This window comes from Narcine bancroftii, chromosome 1, assembly GCF_036971445.1.
Source record: "Narcine bancroftii isolate sNarBan1 chromosome 1, sNarBan1.hap1, whole genome shotgun sequence".
Classification (NCBI taxonomy): Eukaryota; Metazoa; Chordata; class Chondrichthyes; order Torpediniformes; family Narcinidae; genus Narcine; species Narcine bancroftii.
This window is the reverse complement of record NC_091469.1, coordinates 29608768-29626345: the sequence shown is the minus strand read 5'-3', so window position 1 is coordinate 29626345 and position 17578 is coordinate 29608768. Positions and strand designations below refer to the sequence as shown.

General features: G+C 38.1%; 2 protein-coding genes and 1 long non-coding RNA gene across 9 annotated transcripts in view; 1 reads left to right on the top strand and 2 right to left on the bottom strand.

Moving 5' to 3' along the window:
- Positions 1-11209, top strand: part of LOC138756797 (PALM2-AKAP2 fusion protein-like) — a 194128-nt gene extending 182919 nt beyond the window's left edge. For all 7 annotated transcript variants that reach the window (XM_069923227.1, XM_069923197.1, XM_069923217.1 and 4 more), the window contains one exon: positions 10677-11209. In XM_069923227.1, coding sequence (XP_069779328.1) covers positions 10677-10805 — 129 coding nt within the window. In that variant the 3' untranslated portion in view covers positions 10806-11209. The remainder of the gene's footprint in view (positions 1-10676) is intronic.
- snx30 (sorting nexin family member 30) overlaps positions 1-17578 on the bottom strand; it is a 201825-nt gene that overhangs the window by 11230 nt on the left and 173017 nt on the right. The gene's annotated exons all lie outside the window — the stretch shown is intronic.
- On the bottom strand, positions 5095-11057 carry LOC138756954 (uncharacterized). The gene is made up of 3 exons (XR_011353247.1): positions 10656-11057; positions 8584-8695; positions 5095-5362 (listed from the first exon to the last, which is right to left on the bottom strand). It is a non-coding gene; the product is annotated as an uncharacterized lncRNA (long non-coding RNA).

The following is a 17578-nucleotide window of genomic DNA, read 5'->3' as shown; positions in this document are numbered from 1 at the left end:
AGGGGAAGCTAACTTTGAAGATAAAGGGAGCTACTAATCTATCAACATATTTTATAATCTTATAGATATGTATACAGGTATATGTATTATTGCACATTGAGATTATGCTGGTGTACCGGTGAGTTCACACAAGCAGTGGCGCTTCTCTTGTTGTCATAACCTGGTTCTTCAGTTTAGTCGTGTGTTTCCACAGGCCTGTGCACGTTGATTATTTGCTGATCCACAGGCTGTAGTTTGATAGTTAGTAATGATACAGACTGACTGATGATTGACTCTTTGTTTGTTCCACACTCCTCGTGCTGAATGTCCCAAGTGGTCTTTGTGAAATTTAAGCAAGGCATTCGGCCACCCTCCTGCACTACTGAAGTATCACTTGGCTGAATTGAATTGAGAGTTGACAATCCAGGGTAGCCACATAACTTCCCATCACTGATCAACCAACATGTCCCATGCGCAATTAGGTAGGAAGTAAATACCTGGTTTCGTGTTTGGACAAATCCTAACTCTCAGCTGAACCCAGCCACTCATCTCTGATGTTTATCACATTTCAACTCCTCCCAAGTACAAGTCAAATTTAAAAAGCCATGGGTTTTTTTTTCTTGGATTTGCAAATGATTTTGCACCCTAACTATTGGATGTTTTTATTTAAGAAGCTGTGGGGTGAACATCTGATTTGGAGCTGAGAAATTATGGGGATTTTAAATGTGCAAGTCAACTGAATGCTTTTTTGAAGTGGCAGTTTGGCCCTACTAGTCCATGCCGGAACAAATCCCCACCCTCCTAGTCCAAAAAACCATATAAAAGTTCCTCTTTTGGGAACTGGATGCAGAAAAATTGTTCAGGTCAGCATTAAAAAGTAGTCTACTCAATACAAGAAGTATGGCATTTGCATGGCTCAGCAGTTCCTCTCTGTGTGTTTTTTGTTCCTTATTTAGCTATGGTTCACTGATTGAAACAGCCATGGTTCCATATTCTACCAAAGAATATAGCTCAACTCCTCAAGGAAGGAATCAGTTCAAGGTTTACCATTTGGAACCCACATGTCAGATTTTTTTTGCCAAAATGCTCAATTAATTTTTTTTCCCCTTTCTCAATGAAAAATGTACCCAAATTGCACAGAAAATTTTGAAAAATATTGATTTTAGAGAAAAAAATCATAAATGAAAACATAAAAAGGTTTATGAAAATGTTCTAGTCTGTAACTTCAGTAGAACCGTCAAACCAGGAACTTTACCCAGAAGAACACACAGCATATCCCTCCAATCGTCACTGCTGCAGAGAATACAGAAGTTGAATAGTTCCCTTCACAAATCTCCTACAAGTAGGAGATCAAACCCCATCACTGCAGCTGGGAATTTCAATTTATTAATTACAAAGTTAGTCCCAGTAAAATTAGTAAACCATGAAACTTCATCTGGTCTACTTGTGACCCTTGAGCTAAAAACTATCTGTTTCTCCGAACAATGTATTTGGCATGGCTTCCGATGGTCAAGGGAACCATTCAGTTCAAGGGCCTGAATGGGATGAACAATAAATACTGGCTATATCACTCTATGAATACATGTACGAGATGCAAACCTAACAATATTGGCTTCTGTGCAAGTTGCTCCGAGCACTGGGAGGGACATAGGCTTATCAAACAGGCCTTACCAATGATGGCCAAGCCCTTTCAGTAGTGAGGCAAACTCCAGTGATTCTGTTCAGATTTTTCTAAACGTCAAGGGCTAAAATAAACAGAAAGGACAGGGCTTTCCAATAGCACAATGCCCCCTAAGTGCCTATAGTGTACCAATGCGCATTCTGTTTGCTACATGGTACTGCACACTACAAGCGATATAATTCTCACTTGCTAGAAATTGAGCTTGTGTCCCTATGAAAGTAGGAGAAAATGATGCAATGTTCCCAGTGATGTTTTTTTTTGCATGCTGTGTTCTATTTTAATGCAGTGTCTCTGTGTCAGTTTGTCATTTAAAAAAAAGATTGGGTTATTTTCAATTAATTTGTGGGGGTGATGTTGTGTTTTGAGTAAATGCACGGTTATTCAAGCTTTCGGCAAGGACCAATAATCCCATCTTTCCCATTCAGAAAGATACATAAATACATCCAAATCAAGAGTGGTGTCATGGAGCCTCAAACCTGTAGGGACACAGAATCAAGACTAACCCCTTGTGCTGTCTCTATAGAGTTTGTATGTTCTCCCTCTGACCTTGTGGGTTTTAGATGGGTGCTCTGGTTTTCTTCCACATCTCAAAGATAAGCTGGTGGGTTAATTATTTACTATAAATTGCCCCTGGCGAGGGTGGGTGGTAAAAGAATCAAACAGGAGATGATGGGCTTTGTAGAGAGAATAAGGAAGCTGAATAAAAATTACAGGGTTGCTCTGCTGGGAACTAACATGGATCTGACAAGCCAAAATGGGCTCCTATGTAATATAAGGACAGGATATTGTTGGAGAAGGGTGATACAATATATACACAAAAACAGTAAAAATTGCAGATGTTGGGAATCTATAGTATAAACAGAACATTCTAGAAATGCTCAGTGGGCCAGGCCACATCGATAGGAAGAGAAACATAGTTAAAATTTCAGGTGAAAGACCTTTGTCAGAACTGGGAAAGAACATTGATAAACTGCTGGGGAGTGGTGGGAAAGGAGTGTTTTTGATAGAATAAGTCTGGGTGAAAATTAAAATAAGTTGTAAACAAAGCTATCTTGTCAACTAAGCAGTCAGAGAGTGAGAACAGAGACAAAGAATGTAGGAGCTGTGAATTGCAGAGCAAATGGTCTCACTCAGTAGGGCAGGCTTCAGTCTTCATATATTCATCCTCTCTCTTCCTAAAGATGCAGCTTGATTAGCTGAGTATTTTTAGCAATTCTTGCTTCCATAACGTATACATAATTTTATAACAGATATGAATGCATATAGGCCACGTAATAGTTCAAGTTGCAATGGGCGGCACGGTTAATGCCAGTGACCCAGTTCAAATCCATTGCTGTCGGTAAGGAGTTTGTATGTTTTCCTCATGCCTGTATGGGTTTCCTCCCACACTTCATAACGTACCCAAGGTTGTAGGTCAATTGCGCGGCATGGGCTCATGGGCCAAAAGGGCCTGTTACTGTGTTGTAAATTTAAATAAATTATTCTGCATAAGTGATAGAGAAGGTACATGGGCAAGTTGTATACAATTTACAGAAATGCGCAAGGTTGGGAAAGCAAAACTTTTACTGAAATGTTATAATATGATAAAAACCTGATGTCGTGATTTAGAATGCATTAAAATGCAGATAATGTGGGGTATATATGACACTAATTAGGATACAAGTTATAAACAAATGGTAGACATAGTAATGTGGTGTTTTTGCATTAGAGTAGGGAACATACTATAAATAGTGGTAAAATCTGATTATAGATTTTCCCTACATTCCCTACAGTAGGCCATATGAGATGAAATAGGGTGTGTAATCCAATGTGATACTGGCCTTTAAAACAAAAGCAATCTTCAGTCAGTCAAACCAATAGGAGCTCCTGTTTGACCAGAGATTGACAACATATTCCCATTGGCTCTTTAACCTAATTGGTGCAGCAGATTGTTTGGAACCGTGCAGATTTTTTTTTCTGTTGGTTATGCCAAAGTATTAAAACTTTATTTTCTAGATCTGTTGTTATGAACTTTTATTATGTAGCTACTCAAACAATGCCTAAACTCTATGGAATTATAAATATATTTTAAAGTGAATATTGGCTCGGTATTTTTATAAGGAGAACTCCAATGGAGTATCAAAGATGTTTATCACTATGCAGGACAATGTTGCAATAAAATCTGGCTTTGCTTAATCTTGCTTGTGTTTATTGAGTCTTTCACATGAATACATATTGTGTGAGGAAAATTGCAGTAATTTATGTGGTCATTTATGAGGAAGTGGGCCACACAATTTGTCGGCTGGGTCTGGATTTTGATCACTTGTTTTAGACCCATAAAAAGCTGCTCTGTGTACTATTACACTGTCCATCAGCTTCAGCGCAGTTTTGCCACTCTCATTATGATTCAGATAGATGTTACATGTTTTTGATGCAAGTAATTTCCCACTAACAGCTTGTAAATTGATGGGTACAACAGAAAATATCTCTCAATACTGCAAATACTAGTGGTAACATCAGGGTCATTGTGCAAGTTGTATTATAATATTAAAATTTATGGTTATGCAAAGCAACATATATAGTTTGGGTATTCTAGCAAAAGTTGAGTTTTACAGAAGAACGCAAGTGGTAGACTATGCGATACTTTTGAGGAATTAACACTGGAGAGTTGATTTCATGCTTTCTTTTTTCCATGACCCAGGGAGGTCTTGTCCAGACATCCAGTGCTCCCATGAGATTTCAGAAATTACAGGTTAAACTTTAAGAGCATGAGGATTGGGCAATTGGCTCAATCATCCTCTCCACCATTCAGATAGATTAGGAATCTCCAAATTATGGCCTGAACAAGTATTTTAATTGTTTTGCTAAGACCTCCAATATTCCATTGCACATGAACTCTGAGGCTTTGTATACATAAAGGAAGAAAATTTGTGAGAAGATCAAATGGGATAAGGCAGAAGTGGGCGGAAGTTGTGCTTGGGTGTGAAGTATCATACGAGGTAAATGGTCTTTCCAGGTGATGGAAGGGTGAGGCAAATGATGAGAGGTTTATTGGGTAGATGATTGTATGGTGCTCAGAGTATCAGGAGTAAGGTAGGGGCAAAAATCAATAATGATGGAGCTACAGAAGAAACCTTCCTGCTGGAAGATGGACACTTCATTCTCCAGACCAGGTAAATTTGGTTACATTGAACCTGACATCACATTTTGGTTTAGACAGTCACTGATGTTCTGTCAGACTATATATGTGAGAAGTTGTTTGCAAAATCAAATGGGTGTTGTATACAATTTTAGACCACTGCATTGTAAGCGACCTCCATGCATGGCACCTAGTGCACAAAAGTGCTACTACAGTGCCCTCTATAATGTTTGGGATAAAGTCACTTTTCCTTTATTTTCCTGTGTTCCACCATTTTCAATTTGTAATCAAACATTTCACATGTAATTAAACTGCACTTTCCAGATTTTATTGAAATATATTTGTGTACATTTTTGTTTGACCATGTAGAAATTACAGAACTTTTTATACACAGTCCCCTTATTTCAGGGTACCATAATGTTTGGGACATTTGGCTTCACAGGTGTTTGTGAAACTCAGGTATGTTTAATTGTTTCATTGATGCAGGCATAAGAGAGTAAGGTTTGCTTCTAAGCTTTTGGTCACCTTTGAAGTCTGTCATTGCCTTTTTTCAACATGAGGACCAGTGTTGTGGCTCAAAGAGGCTGAAAAGCAAGAATAAAACAGTAAGAGACATCCCCAAACTGTAGCATTACAGGATCAATAGTTTGGAACATCATTAAGAAGAAAGAGCATACTGGTGAGCTCAGTAATTGCAATGGCATTGGTATTCCAAGGAAGACTTCCATCATAATAAAGAAAAATCCACAAATGCATGTCCTACAGATCAGAATGCGCTTCAGATTGTGTCAATAACTACTGTCCAGAGCCTACACTGCAAGATGCAAACCATGGCAAAGGTGCTATGCTTTGGATCTTGAGCAGTTCCTTTACACCACACTTCACTTTCGCCATCTCTCTGATTCAGGTTAATCTTGGTCTCCTCTGTCCTCGAGATATTTTTCTAGAATTCTGCAGGCCCTTTTAAATACTTGGAAAACTGTAATCTGGCCATCCTGTAACTGTGGCTAACGAGTGGTTTGCATTTGCAGTGTAGCCTCTGTATTTCTGTTCATTCATTTTCTTTATTATGATGAGAATTCTTCTGTCATCAGCAGTGGAGTCTTCCTTGGCCTATCAGTCAAGGCCTATCAGTCAAGGCTTATCAGTCCCTTTGCAATTATTGAGTTCATCAGTATGTTCTTTCTTATTAATCATGTTCCAAACTGTTGATTTTGTCCAAAGGTAAGCTTCCTGATACTTTTTAATGAAGCCTCTATATCAGTGGTTCTCAACCTTTTTCTTTCTACTCACATACCACTTTAAGTAAACCTTGTGCCATCAGTGCTCTGTGATTAGTAAGGGATTGCTTATGGTGGTATGAGAGTGGAAAGAAAAAGTTCAAAAATCGCTGTTTTAATCAAACCTAATTGTCGCGTTATGTGCACAGTTTCATAACTCCAAAGGAAATGGGCCAATGACAATTTTTCTCAAGCAAAATATTTTAGTAGCAATTGGGTCTGGAGCAGTGATTCTCAACCTTCTCTTCCCACTCACATGCCACCTTATGCAATCCCTTACTAATCACAGAGCACCGATGGCATAGGGATTACTTAAAGTGGAAAGAGAAAGGTTGAGAACCTCTGCTCATTAATACCTAAGTAAAATAAAGATCTGACAGATTATGCTTTGTATAGACCAATCTCTTTATTAAATGTAAAATCCTTTCAAAAGTTCTGGTAAATGGATTAGGGAATGTTTACGTTTAATGATCTCGAACAACCAAACAGGGTATATTAAAAATTGATACTTATATTTTAATATTCAACATTTAATGAATATAATTTACTCTTCATCATCTAAAGTTACTGAATGTATTTTTACATTAGATGTGGAAAAAGCATTTGACAGGGTTGAGTGGCCATATTTATTTGAAATTTTGAAAAATTTAAATTTGGTCCAGAATTCTCATCACGGATCAAATTCAGGTTTCATTATTGACTAATAATCAAAGATCTGATTCATTTAGGTTGTTTCATGGCAATGAGGTAAGGTTGCTCACTTAGCCCTTTAACCTGGTATTAGAACCATTGGCTATTGCATTTCAGGGCTCAGTAAATATTTCGGGCATTCTAAACAAGGACAAAAATCATAAAGTTTCACTCTAAGTTGATAATTTGTTATTATATATCTTACATCCATACCTGCTATGTTCAATTTATTTTATCAAACTTTAGTATCTTTTCAGGTACAAACTTAATTTGCACAAAAGTGAACTTTTTCCCTTGAATGGTTCTGGTCCTATCTATGATAATATTCCATTTAAAATGGTGAGGGGTTCTTTCACCTATTTAGGGGTTAAGGGTTATTTAAAGATCTTTACATAGAAAACTTCAATATTCTGTTTAGACAGGTGAAAGAGACCTTATCTAAATAGTCCCTTCCCACTTTCTATGACACTTGTTGGTAGAATTTTGCCTAAATTTTTATATTTATTCCAGGCAATTCTGATTTTTATACCAAAGAAAATGTTTGGAACAACAAAAGTCCAAGATTGAAAAAAACTTCATTTATAAAAATTTTTAAAGATGGAGGCTTTGCTTTGCCTAACCTGAGACATTATTACTGAGCTATTAATATTATTTTCTGGATTAATTACATAGATAAATCAGACTGCCCAGAAAGGACATCTATGGAGCTGAAAACGTTTAACAAATTTGCTGTGGCTACACTACTTGGTGCTTCCCTCTTGTTTTCTGTGGTAAAGGCGTATAAATTAATAGGCAGTTTGGTCGTCCAAAATTTGTTATGAATTTGGTTTCAACTCTGTTTTGAACTGAATTTTTAAAAATTTATCTGCTCTGATTATTAATAATTTCTTTCTCCCCTCCATCTTGCCTTGATCGTGTTTTTCATAAATGAAGAGAAAAGGGTATCACTTCATTTTTTTTTACTTATTTGTAAACAGCTGTTTTATGACTTTTGATCATTTGACACATAAATGTAATCTCCCTAATTTCCATTCTTTTAGATATTTACAAGTTAGAGATTTTCTGAGAAACCAAGTTACTACTTTTCCAATGATAGTAATTGTATTGACTTTTTTTTCAGTTAAATCCTTGTCAAAAGTGTTTAATAGGATTCATTTATGGATTGATTTCTAATATAAATAAAATTAAGAGTGTTTAGGAGAGCGACCTACAAACTATTCTTTCCAAGTGTTTAAAAGTTGTCCATTCCTCTTCCATTTGTGCACGTCATTCACTTATTCAATTCAAGATAGTACAAAGAGCACATTTATCCAAAGCTAAATTGGCCAGGATTTTTCCTACTCTCAACCCTGTATGAGACAGATGTTGTAATGGGGTTTCTTCCTTATTTCATATGTTTTGGTCCTGTTCAGCATTCAATCTATTGGAAGGAAATTTTTAATGCATTTTCCTGTATTTTTTCAGTTACTATTCAACTTCATCCCATTACAGATTTATTTGGTGTGGTTATAGAGAAATGACAATTATCGGGGTCGGATTACCATTTGATAGCTTTTGCCACTTTAATGGCTAGAAGATGCATTTTACTAAATGGAAGGACTCAATCCCTCCCAGTTATGCACACTGGACAACCCAAACCTTATCATGCTTGAATCTCAGGAAGATTAGATGTAATGTTTTGAAAACTGGTTTGATAAAACATAGCACACTTTAATTGAATATTTTGATGTTTAATGAACAATACAGTGGTTTACTATTTTGTCAATAATATACAAAATGTTTATAATCTCTTCCTGAAAGAACTTATTTAGATATAAGGCAATTCACCATCGTACCATTACTGCTACCCTTTTGAGGGTTTAAGGCGTTCCAGTGGCTTTATCTTTTTAGTTTAGGGACTCTAGATTCAGGATAAGTTAGTTACAGTCCTTTTTCTTTTTTTTCTCTCTGCAGAAACAAGAGATATAATATTGAATTCTGTCTGTTTATCATTAGTTGTAATGTTCATTTTTATTCTAGGATACATTGTAATCACTTTGTACCGGTACAGCATATTTTTCTCGGTTCTTACATTTTTTTGTTGTGCACGTGCGTATGTATATCCATTACATGTATGTGTGCATGCATATATATGTGTGTGAAGATGGCTGCAGACATGTACTTGTGTGTGCATTTATGAATGAGTGTGCGCATGTATATGGCTGTGCATATATGGCTGTCGGCAAACGCGTGTGGGTGCGTATGTGTGTGCATGTACATATACACACTCATACACTATCTTCACAGCCCCACTCAATCTCTCATGCACAAGTTCTCGCTCTCACACAAAATCCCACCCAAACTGTTTCAGTCTCTCACCCACGCCCTCTCACGCACTAACACATCCTCCCGCACCCTCACAGACCCTATCTCTCACACTGACACAGACACACGTGCACCCGCACACACCCACACATACTCACACATAGACATACACAATACACACATAGAAATATACACAGAAACCCACACACACATATATATGTATAGTCTTTTTATATATTTAGAGATATATTTATAAATATATTTGTGTATATATTTCTATTAAAACACACAGATATACATATATATAGCTATGTCTATATATCTTTGTGTATTTATAGATTTGTGTGTATTTATTTTCATATATATACACAGAAATAGCTATATATATTTCCAATATATGTACAAATATAGACATAAAAACATAAATATACTTGTATGTCTATAAATATATATCACACAGATTATAGATATATATACATATGAGAAAACACACATGTACATAAACATATAAACATAAACATATTTAAACACACATCTTCTTTTCTTTGGCTTGGCTTCGCGGACGAAGATTTATGGAGGGGGTAAAAAGTCCACGTCAGCTGCAGGCTCGTTTGTGGCTGACCAGTCCGATGCGGGACAGGCAGACACGATTGCAGCGGTTGCAAGGGAAAATTGGTTGGTTGGGGTTGGGTGTTGGGTTTTTCCTCCTTTGCCTTTTGTCAGTGAGGTGGGCTCTGCGATCTTCTTCAAAGGAGGCTGCTGCCCGCCAAACTGTGAGGCGCCAAGATGCACGGTTTGAGGCGTTATCAGCCCACTGGCGGTGGTCAATGTGGCAGGCACCAAGAGATTTCTTTAGGCAGTCCTTGTACCTTTTCTTTGGTGCACCTCTGTCACGGTGGCCAGTGGAGAGCTCGCCATATAATACGATCTTGGGAAGGCGATGGTCCTCCATTCTGGAGACGTGACCCATCCAGCGCAGCTGGATCTTCAGCAGCGTGGACTCGATGCTGTCGACCTCTGCCATCTCGAGTACCTCGACGTTAGGGGTGTGAGCGCTCCAATGGATGTTGAGGATGGAGCGGAGACAACGCTGGTGGAAGCGTTCTAGGAGCCGTAGGTGGTGCCGGTAGAGGACCCATGATTCGGAGCCGAACAGGAGTGTGGGTATGACAACGGCTCTGTATACGCTTATCTTTGTGAGGTTTTTCAGTTGGTTGTTTTTCCAGACTCTTTTGTGTAGTCTTCCAAAGGCGCTATTTGCCTTGGCGAGTCTGTTGTCTATCTCATTGTCGATCCTTGCATCTGATGAAATGGTGCAGCCGAGATAGGTAAACTGGTTGACCGTTTTGAGTTTTGTGTGCCCGATGGAGATGTGGGGGGGCTGGTAGTCATGGTGGGGAGCTGGCTGATGGAGGACCTCAGTTTTCTTCAGGCTGACTTCCAGGCCAAACATTTTATATATATATAAAAACACATATGTACACAGAGAGAGAGATATATATATATATATATATATATATACACACACAAATATATCACACACACAAAATTCAATTAAAATAAATTTTTAAAACTTGATTTTGGTGTAGATAGTGTCTCTTACTGTTTCATTCTTGTTTTTCAGCCTCATAATGGCTTCCTTGACTTTCATTGGCACAACACTGCTCCTTGTGTTGAAAAATGGCAACTACAGTCTCCAAAGGTGATCAAAAGCTTAGAAGCAAACCTCGCTCTCTTAGACCTGCACCAATGAAGCAATTAAATATACCTGAGTAATCACACAAGCACCTGTGAAGCCAAATGTCCCAAACATTATGATGCCCTGAAAGGACAAGTACAACCCGATGAAACAGTGTTCTCTGGTGCTTGGTTAAAAAATAAACTGTGAAGACTCACAACCTGACATAACACACCTACAGAAATAATACACACGCAGAACAAGTAATATTCTATACAAATAAATAAATATTGCTTTATACAAATGAAAGTCTCAGATATTTAGTGTGAGCAACTCATTTGGTCTTTCAGCATTTTCACTGCCCATGAGAAGAAGGAATGAGGGGACTATATATAAAGAGTTCTATAATCTCTACATGGTCAAACCAAAATGTATGCAAATAACCTTGAATAAAATCTGGAATGTGCACTTTAATTACACATGAATTGTTTCATTACAAATTTAAAACTGTGGAGCACGGGCAAATAAAGGGAAAAAGTATTATGAAGGGCACTGTAACTGTTTGGCTAAGAATCTTCTGCTCTAATCTGAAAATGGCCCTCCAGGTGTGTTTAAGTGCTCACAAATTACATTGACAGATTCATTTTTTAAATTTTCTCCACCAGGCTTCATTCTACAATACTATACCAGTATTTGTTATAAGTCTCCTTTAACCCCTTTATCACAGAACAATGCCAAACATCCAGCTGAGCTAGTCCCATTTGCCTATGCATGGTCCAAGATCCACTATAGCTTCCCGATAAATGTTTTCGTCTACATGTCTTTTATACATCACAGTCATACTTCCCCTTCAGCTTGCTGTGGCAATTCATTCCACATACCTACTACCCACTGGGCAAAAAGGTTTCTTAAATCTTTCCTTAAAAATCCCCACTTTCAACCTATGGCCCTCTAGTTTTGGATTCCCCAGGGGAAAAGAGTGACCATTCATCTTAACTATGCCTCATGAATTTTTAACACCTCATTAAGATCACTCCTCAGTCTCCTCTACTCCAGGGGAAAAGACCTAGCCTCCCCTTATGTCTCAAGCCCTCCAGTCCTGCCAACATCCTTGTTATATTCTTTCTCTAGCATCCAGATGAAGCTGTATCTGCCATCAGATCCACCTGTTTCTAGCCATCAGCACCAATCCCCTCCATCCCACTTAGAATCTTGCAGGTGCATTGTTGCAGAAGACATCAGCGAGGCCAAATTTGGAGTTTTAGATGGGAAGATAGATATTCCCTCTTCTAGGGAAGGTACAATCTGGAGTATAATGTTGGTAAATATGAGGCTATCCACTTTGGAAGGAAAAATGGAAGATCAGAATATGATTTAAATGGCAAGTGATTGCAGCATGCTAACACGCAGAAGGGCTTGGGAGAGATTGTGCATGAATCGCAAGAGGTTGGTTTGCAAGTGCGGCAGGCCATAAAGGAGGCAAATGGGATGTTGGTCTTCATTGCTAGAGGGATTGAATTTAGGAGCAGGGAGGTTATGCTCCAGCTGTACAGCTGGTTAGACTACATTTGAAGTAAAGCATGGAGTTCCAGTCTCCTTACTTGAGGAAGGATTTACTTGGTTTTGAAGCAGTGAAGAGGAGGTTCACCAAGTTGATTCCAGGAAACGAAGGGGTTAGCCCTTGAGGAGAGATTGAGTCATCTGGGACTGTACTCACTGGAATTTAGAAGAATGAGAGGGGATCTTATAGAAACATATAAAATAGAGATAGGTCATTTGTTTCTATTGGGAGGGGAGACCAAAACTAGGGGACATAGCCTCAAGATTCAGGGGAATAGATTTCAGACATAGATGAGGAGGAACTGCTTTGCCCAGAGGGTGGTAAATCTATGGAATTCACTGCCCATTGAAGCAGTGGAGACAACCTCAGGAAATATATTAAGATAAGGTCGAATAGATTCTCTCATAGTAAAGGAATTACGGGATATGGGGAAAAGGCAGGTTGATGGAGATAGGCCACATTGGTATGCATCTTCAACTTTGCAATATAAAGTATGCTGTTTGACCTGTTGAGTTTCTCCATCATTTGTGTTTTTACTTCACTCATGGTATCTGCAGTTCACTGAGGTCTGTATAGAACAGCTTTATGTGCTGGAGTATGTTGAGGTTAAAAAAAGAGGAAGTGCTGGATCTTGTTAATAACATTCAGATTGAGGAGTCCCTGGGGCATGACCAGATATATCCCAGGATACAAGGGAATATATTGCTAGGGTGCTGGCAATGATCCTTGCATCCTCCCTGACCACAGGGGAGGCACTGGAGGATTGGAAAATGGCAAATGTTGTTCCCTTGTTTAAAAAATGTAATAGGAGAACCCTGGGAATTAAATAGACCAGTGTGTCATGCATCAGTGGTGGGAAAAATGTTGGAGATGATACTCTGGGACAGGATTAAAAGCATTGAGAGAAACATGGTAATCTCAGGGATAGTTAGCAGGGCTTAGTGAGGGTTGTGTTTCACAAGCCGAATTGAGTTTTTTTGAGGAAGTGACAAAATAAATTAATGAAGGTAGGGTAGTCCATGTGGTGCATATGGATTTTAGTAAGGCATTTGACAAGGTCTCCCATGGTAGGCTCATTCAGAAAGTCATGAGGCATGGGATCCATGAAACTTTTAGCTGTGTAGATTTAGAATTACCTGTAGAAAGCTGAGGATAATACCGGATGAAACATATTCTACCTGGAAGTCAGTGATTAGTGGAATTCCACAAGGATCTGTTCTCGGATTCCTACTCTACATGATTTTTATAAATGACCTGGACAAAAAAGTTAAAAGACAAGTGAGTAGTTTTCACTTGACGCAAAGTTTGGAGTGTTGGGGATAGTGCAGAAGATTGACAGGAAGAGAGGTGGGCAGAGAAGGGGCAGCTGGAGTTTAATTCGGATAAATGTGAAATGATGCAATTTGGAAGGTCAAACTTGAAGGTGGATTATGTGGTTAATGGCAAGATTCTTAACTGGAAGAACAGAGGGGGTCCAAATCCATAGATCTCTCAAGGATACTGCAGAGCTTGATAGGGTATTTAAGGCAGCTTTTGGTATGCCGGCTTTCATTAGTCAGAGGTTGAGTTCAGAGCTGTGAGGTAATGTTGCAGCACTGTAAAACATTGATTAGACAATCTTGGAATATTATGTTAAATTCCAGTTGCCTCTAAACAGGAAGGATGTGGAAGCTTTAAAGAGGGTGCAGAGGAGATTACCAGGATGTTCCTTAGATTGGAGAACATGTCTTATGAGGCAAGGTTAACAAAGCTGAAGCTTTTCTGTTTGGAGTGAAGGATGAGAGGTGACTTAATAGAGGTCTACAAGATTATGAGAGGCGTAGATAGGGTAGACATACAGCACCTTTTACCTGGATATGGGTGGCAGTGAAGGCTAGTACAATATGGATATTTAAAAGACTCTTAGATAGGCACAAGGATGCAAGAAAAATTTAGGGTTATGGGTGTGAAGTAGGGAAGTTTTAGATTGTTGAGTGGGTTTATATAGGTCAGTACAGCATTGTGGGCCAAAGGATCTGTACTGTCCTCCAATGTTCCATGTTCTACTAAGTTTGAAAGAGAGCAGAAAAAAAAATACAAGGATGTTGCTGGGACTTAAGGAGGGAATTAAGTAATAGAGAAAGATTGAATAAGCTTGAACATTATTTCCTGGAGCATCAGAGAATGAGGGGAGATTTGATACAGGTATACAAAATTATGAGGGGTACATTTGAGTAAATGTAAATAGTTTTTTTTTCCTACTGAAGTTGCATGAGACAAGAATTTATAGTGAAAGGTTAAATGTTTAAAGGGAACATTAGAGGAAACTTTTTCACCAAGAGGGTAGTGAGAATGTGGAACAAGCAGCCAGAAAAAGTGTTTAATTACAGTTTAAGAGAAATTTGGATAGGTACATGGATAAAGAGGGGAATGGAGGCATATGGTCCAGGTGCAGGCCAATGGGACTAAGCAGAAAAATAGTTCACCACAGACTAGATGAGCCAAAAGGCATGTTTTTTTGTGATGGAGTGCTCTATGGGATTATGTCTCAATGAGATTACATTTCATTCTTCAGTCAGTTTCTTCTACTCTTTCCTCATTTCCAGCAATCAATCTTACCCACAATGACTCCTCGGGCTATAGAGATAATGACTGCATACAATATTTTATATGAGGTGCTCTCAATGTTGTGCAAAACTCATTAAAACCTGGTCCAACAAGCATCAATGGCTGGTTGTGCTCATTATATGTTTTTGTCAACAGAGGCAGCACTCAAGTACATTGATCAGTCAAGCAGCCATCAGCTCCATTCAAGCCTACTCGTTCACTTTATCATCCTAACCTACCCATTACCTTACATGCATCAATTCTATTAGCATTGCACATTCTCACCAATTTCAATAAATAATTGACTGAATTTACTGATGACTGCCTCATATTTATAGTCCTAAATCTGGATTTCCCCAAAAAATGGAAAACATTCCAAAGGCTTAGAATATAATACCAGTTGTATGTTATTTACTCATTTCTGAAATCTAGTACCAAGCACAATGCACAGATATATAACAATGCTTTTCCACTTAGCTCTGGCAACCAAAGTTGAATCCCTACCAAGCATCAAATCAGATTTTTATCAACTCAAATGGTCCTCCACTAATTAGCTGCAATCATGTACTATTCCTCACTGGTCAGTGATAAGCAATGAGAGGTTCAGCCCCATCTACTTACATCATTACTCTCCCTACCTCTATCAGAGCAATGCACAACCAATGCAGAATAATGCACTGCAGCTGTCAGCTGGAATTCAAACCTCTTTGATCAAGAGTGTTTTGCACATTAGCGCACAGGACCTTTATTCTTGGAGAAATCCAACTGGATTCTGTATTGAAATGGCCTTGCTGCCTCTCAACTTTTCCTCCATTCCCAAGCTCAAATTCATCAAGTTCAACATGTAGTGTGGGGCATGGAGTGGTGGGGGGGGTGGGGCATGGAGTGGTGGGGGGGGGGCACACGTGGCGTGATGGTGTTGGTTGGAGATGTGGAAATACACCTCTCCCAGCAGAATTAATCACAAACCGTCAGTTAAAAAAAACTTTAATTTTTTACAAATTGAAGATAATTTTTAAGTTACTGAAGAATGGCTACAAGGAAAGCAAAATCACAATTATCAAAGAAAACAGCTGTTAAAGAAAGTACTGCAACAGAAGAAGTTGGGCCTACCTCCACAATGGAGCCTCATGACTAGATTTCTCTTCCTCCAAGGATCACATAGACGACGATGGCGAAGGTACATACAACTCCAGCCCCAACTCCCTGCGGAGCCGGGGAAGATGGCACTGGAGTTCAGGAAAGGATCGCAGAACTATAGACTTCATTTGAACATATGCACATGCACAGAGCTCCACATATGCACACACTGGAATTATATCAGCTTTAGATGAAAAGTCCAAAACAACCATGTCGCTAGTCAGACGAGACTACAACAATTAATTCAATATGACATCGCTATTGAATCAACTACATCATCTAGTGATTCTGAAGGGGTGAGGAGAAGAGGGAAAGGAGAAATGACTGGAAGAGAGGAGCTCCAACCAGCTCAATGTATGCAGCATGATATTCCAAGTAATGTAACTCAAGCCATAAATAATTTAGCACAACAAATAATTACAATGAATGAATGTATGCAATAACAGTTTGCTGCCTTTAATACTAATTTTAACGGACAATTTCAAATTGTCAAAGAATAAAGGATATTAAACATGATGTGAAAAGATGTACTGATGCTGTGGATAAAGTCATAATTAAGATTCAGAATTGTGAAGAAGATCAGGAATGTCATTTTGAAGTGGAGGAATGTAAGGATGTAGTTAATAAAACAAGATTCATTTTGGTTGGGAGTTACAAAGGAAATAATCTTTACAAAAAATAGACATACTGGAAAATCATAGTCACAGAAATAATGTGAAGATTGTTGGATTACCTGAAGATTTTGAAGATACAATCCAATTCAATTTTTTCAAAAATGGATCCCAGAGGTACTGGGAATTGAAAATTTTCAAAATGGGCTTGAATTATACAGAGCTAACAGGAAAAAACCTTTTCTAGGTTTACCGCCATGTTCAGTGTTAATTAGATGTCTCCATTATCAGGACAAAGAAATGTATTGAGACTAGCAGTACAAAATGCTAGGAAGAACCAAAGCTCACTAATGATTGGAAATAATAAGATATTTTTAATGCTGATTTTAAGTTCAACAATAATTCAAAAAAAGAAAAGAATTCAATCCAGCAAAGGTATTACTTTCGAATAAAGTATATAAATTTTCCTTCAAATATCCATCAATGTTGAAAATATTTTCTGGAAATAATCAATTTTTTTTTTTACTGATGAAAGTGAAGCTTTGGAATTTGCCAACCTGCTTCCAAATTTAAAGATAGATCAAAACATGACTTCAATCAATTTCTAAACAGCAAGAATTAATAGAATTGGATGATGACCAGGTTAACAAAGATCTTGAAGAAGCCTTTTAAAAATGAATATTATGTCTTCTCCTTCCATAACCATGTGTTACTTTAGTGGCAAAGCCCACTTCCCGAACAGTAGAGGGTGTTAGCACTGGTATATTATATCAGTACTTTTTTTTATATTTATGGGATGTTTTTATGATATATGTTATTTCTTTTTCTTTTTTAAGGAGATGTCAATTGTACTGAATATGTGGAGAGAGGACCCAATCAGTCCGATAAAGGAAGACATTAAGTGTTTAAGATATGGCAACTAATAATTTATTAAATTTTGTGAGCATTAA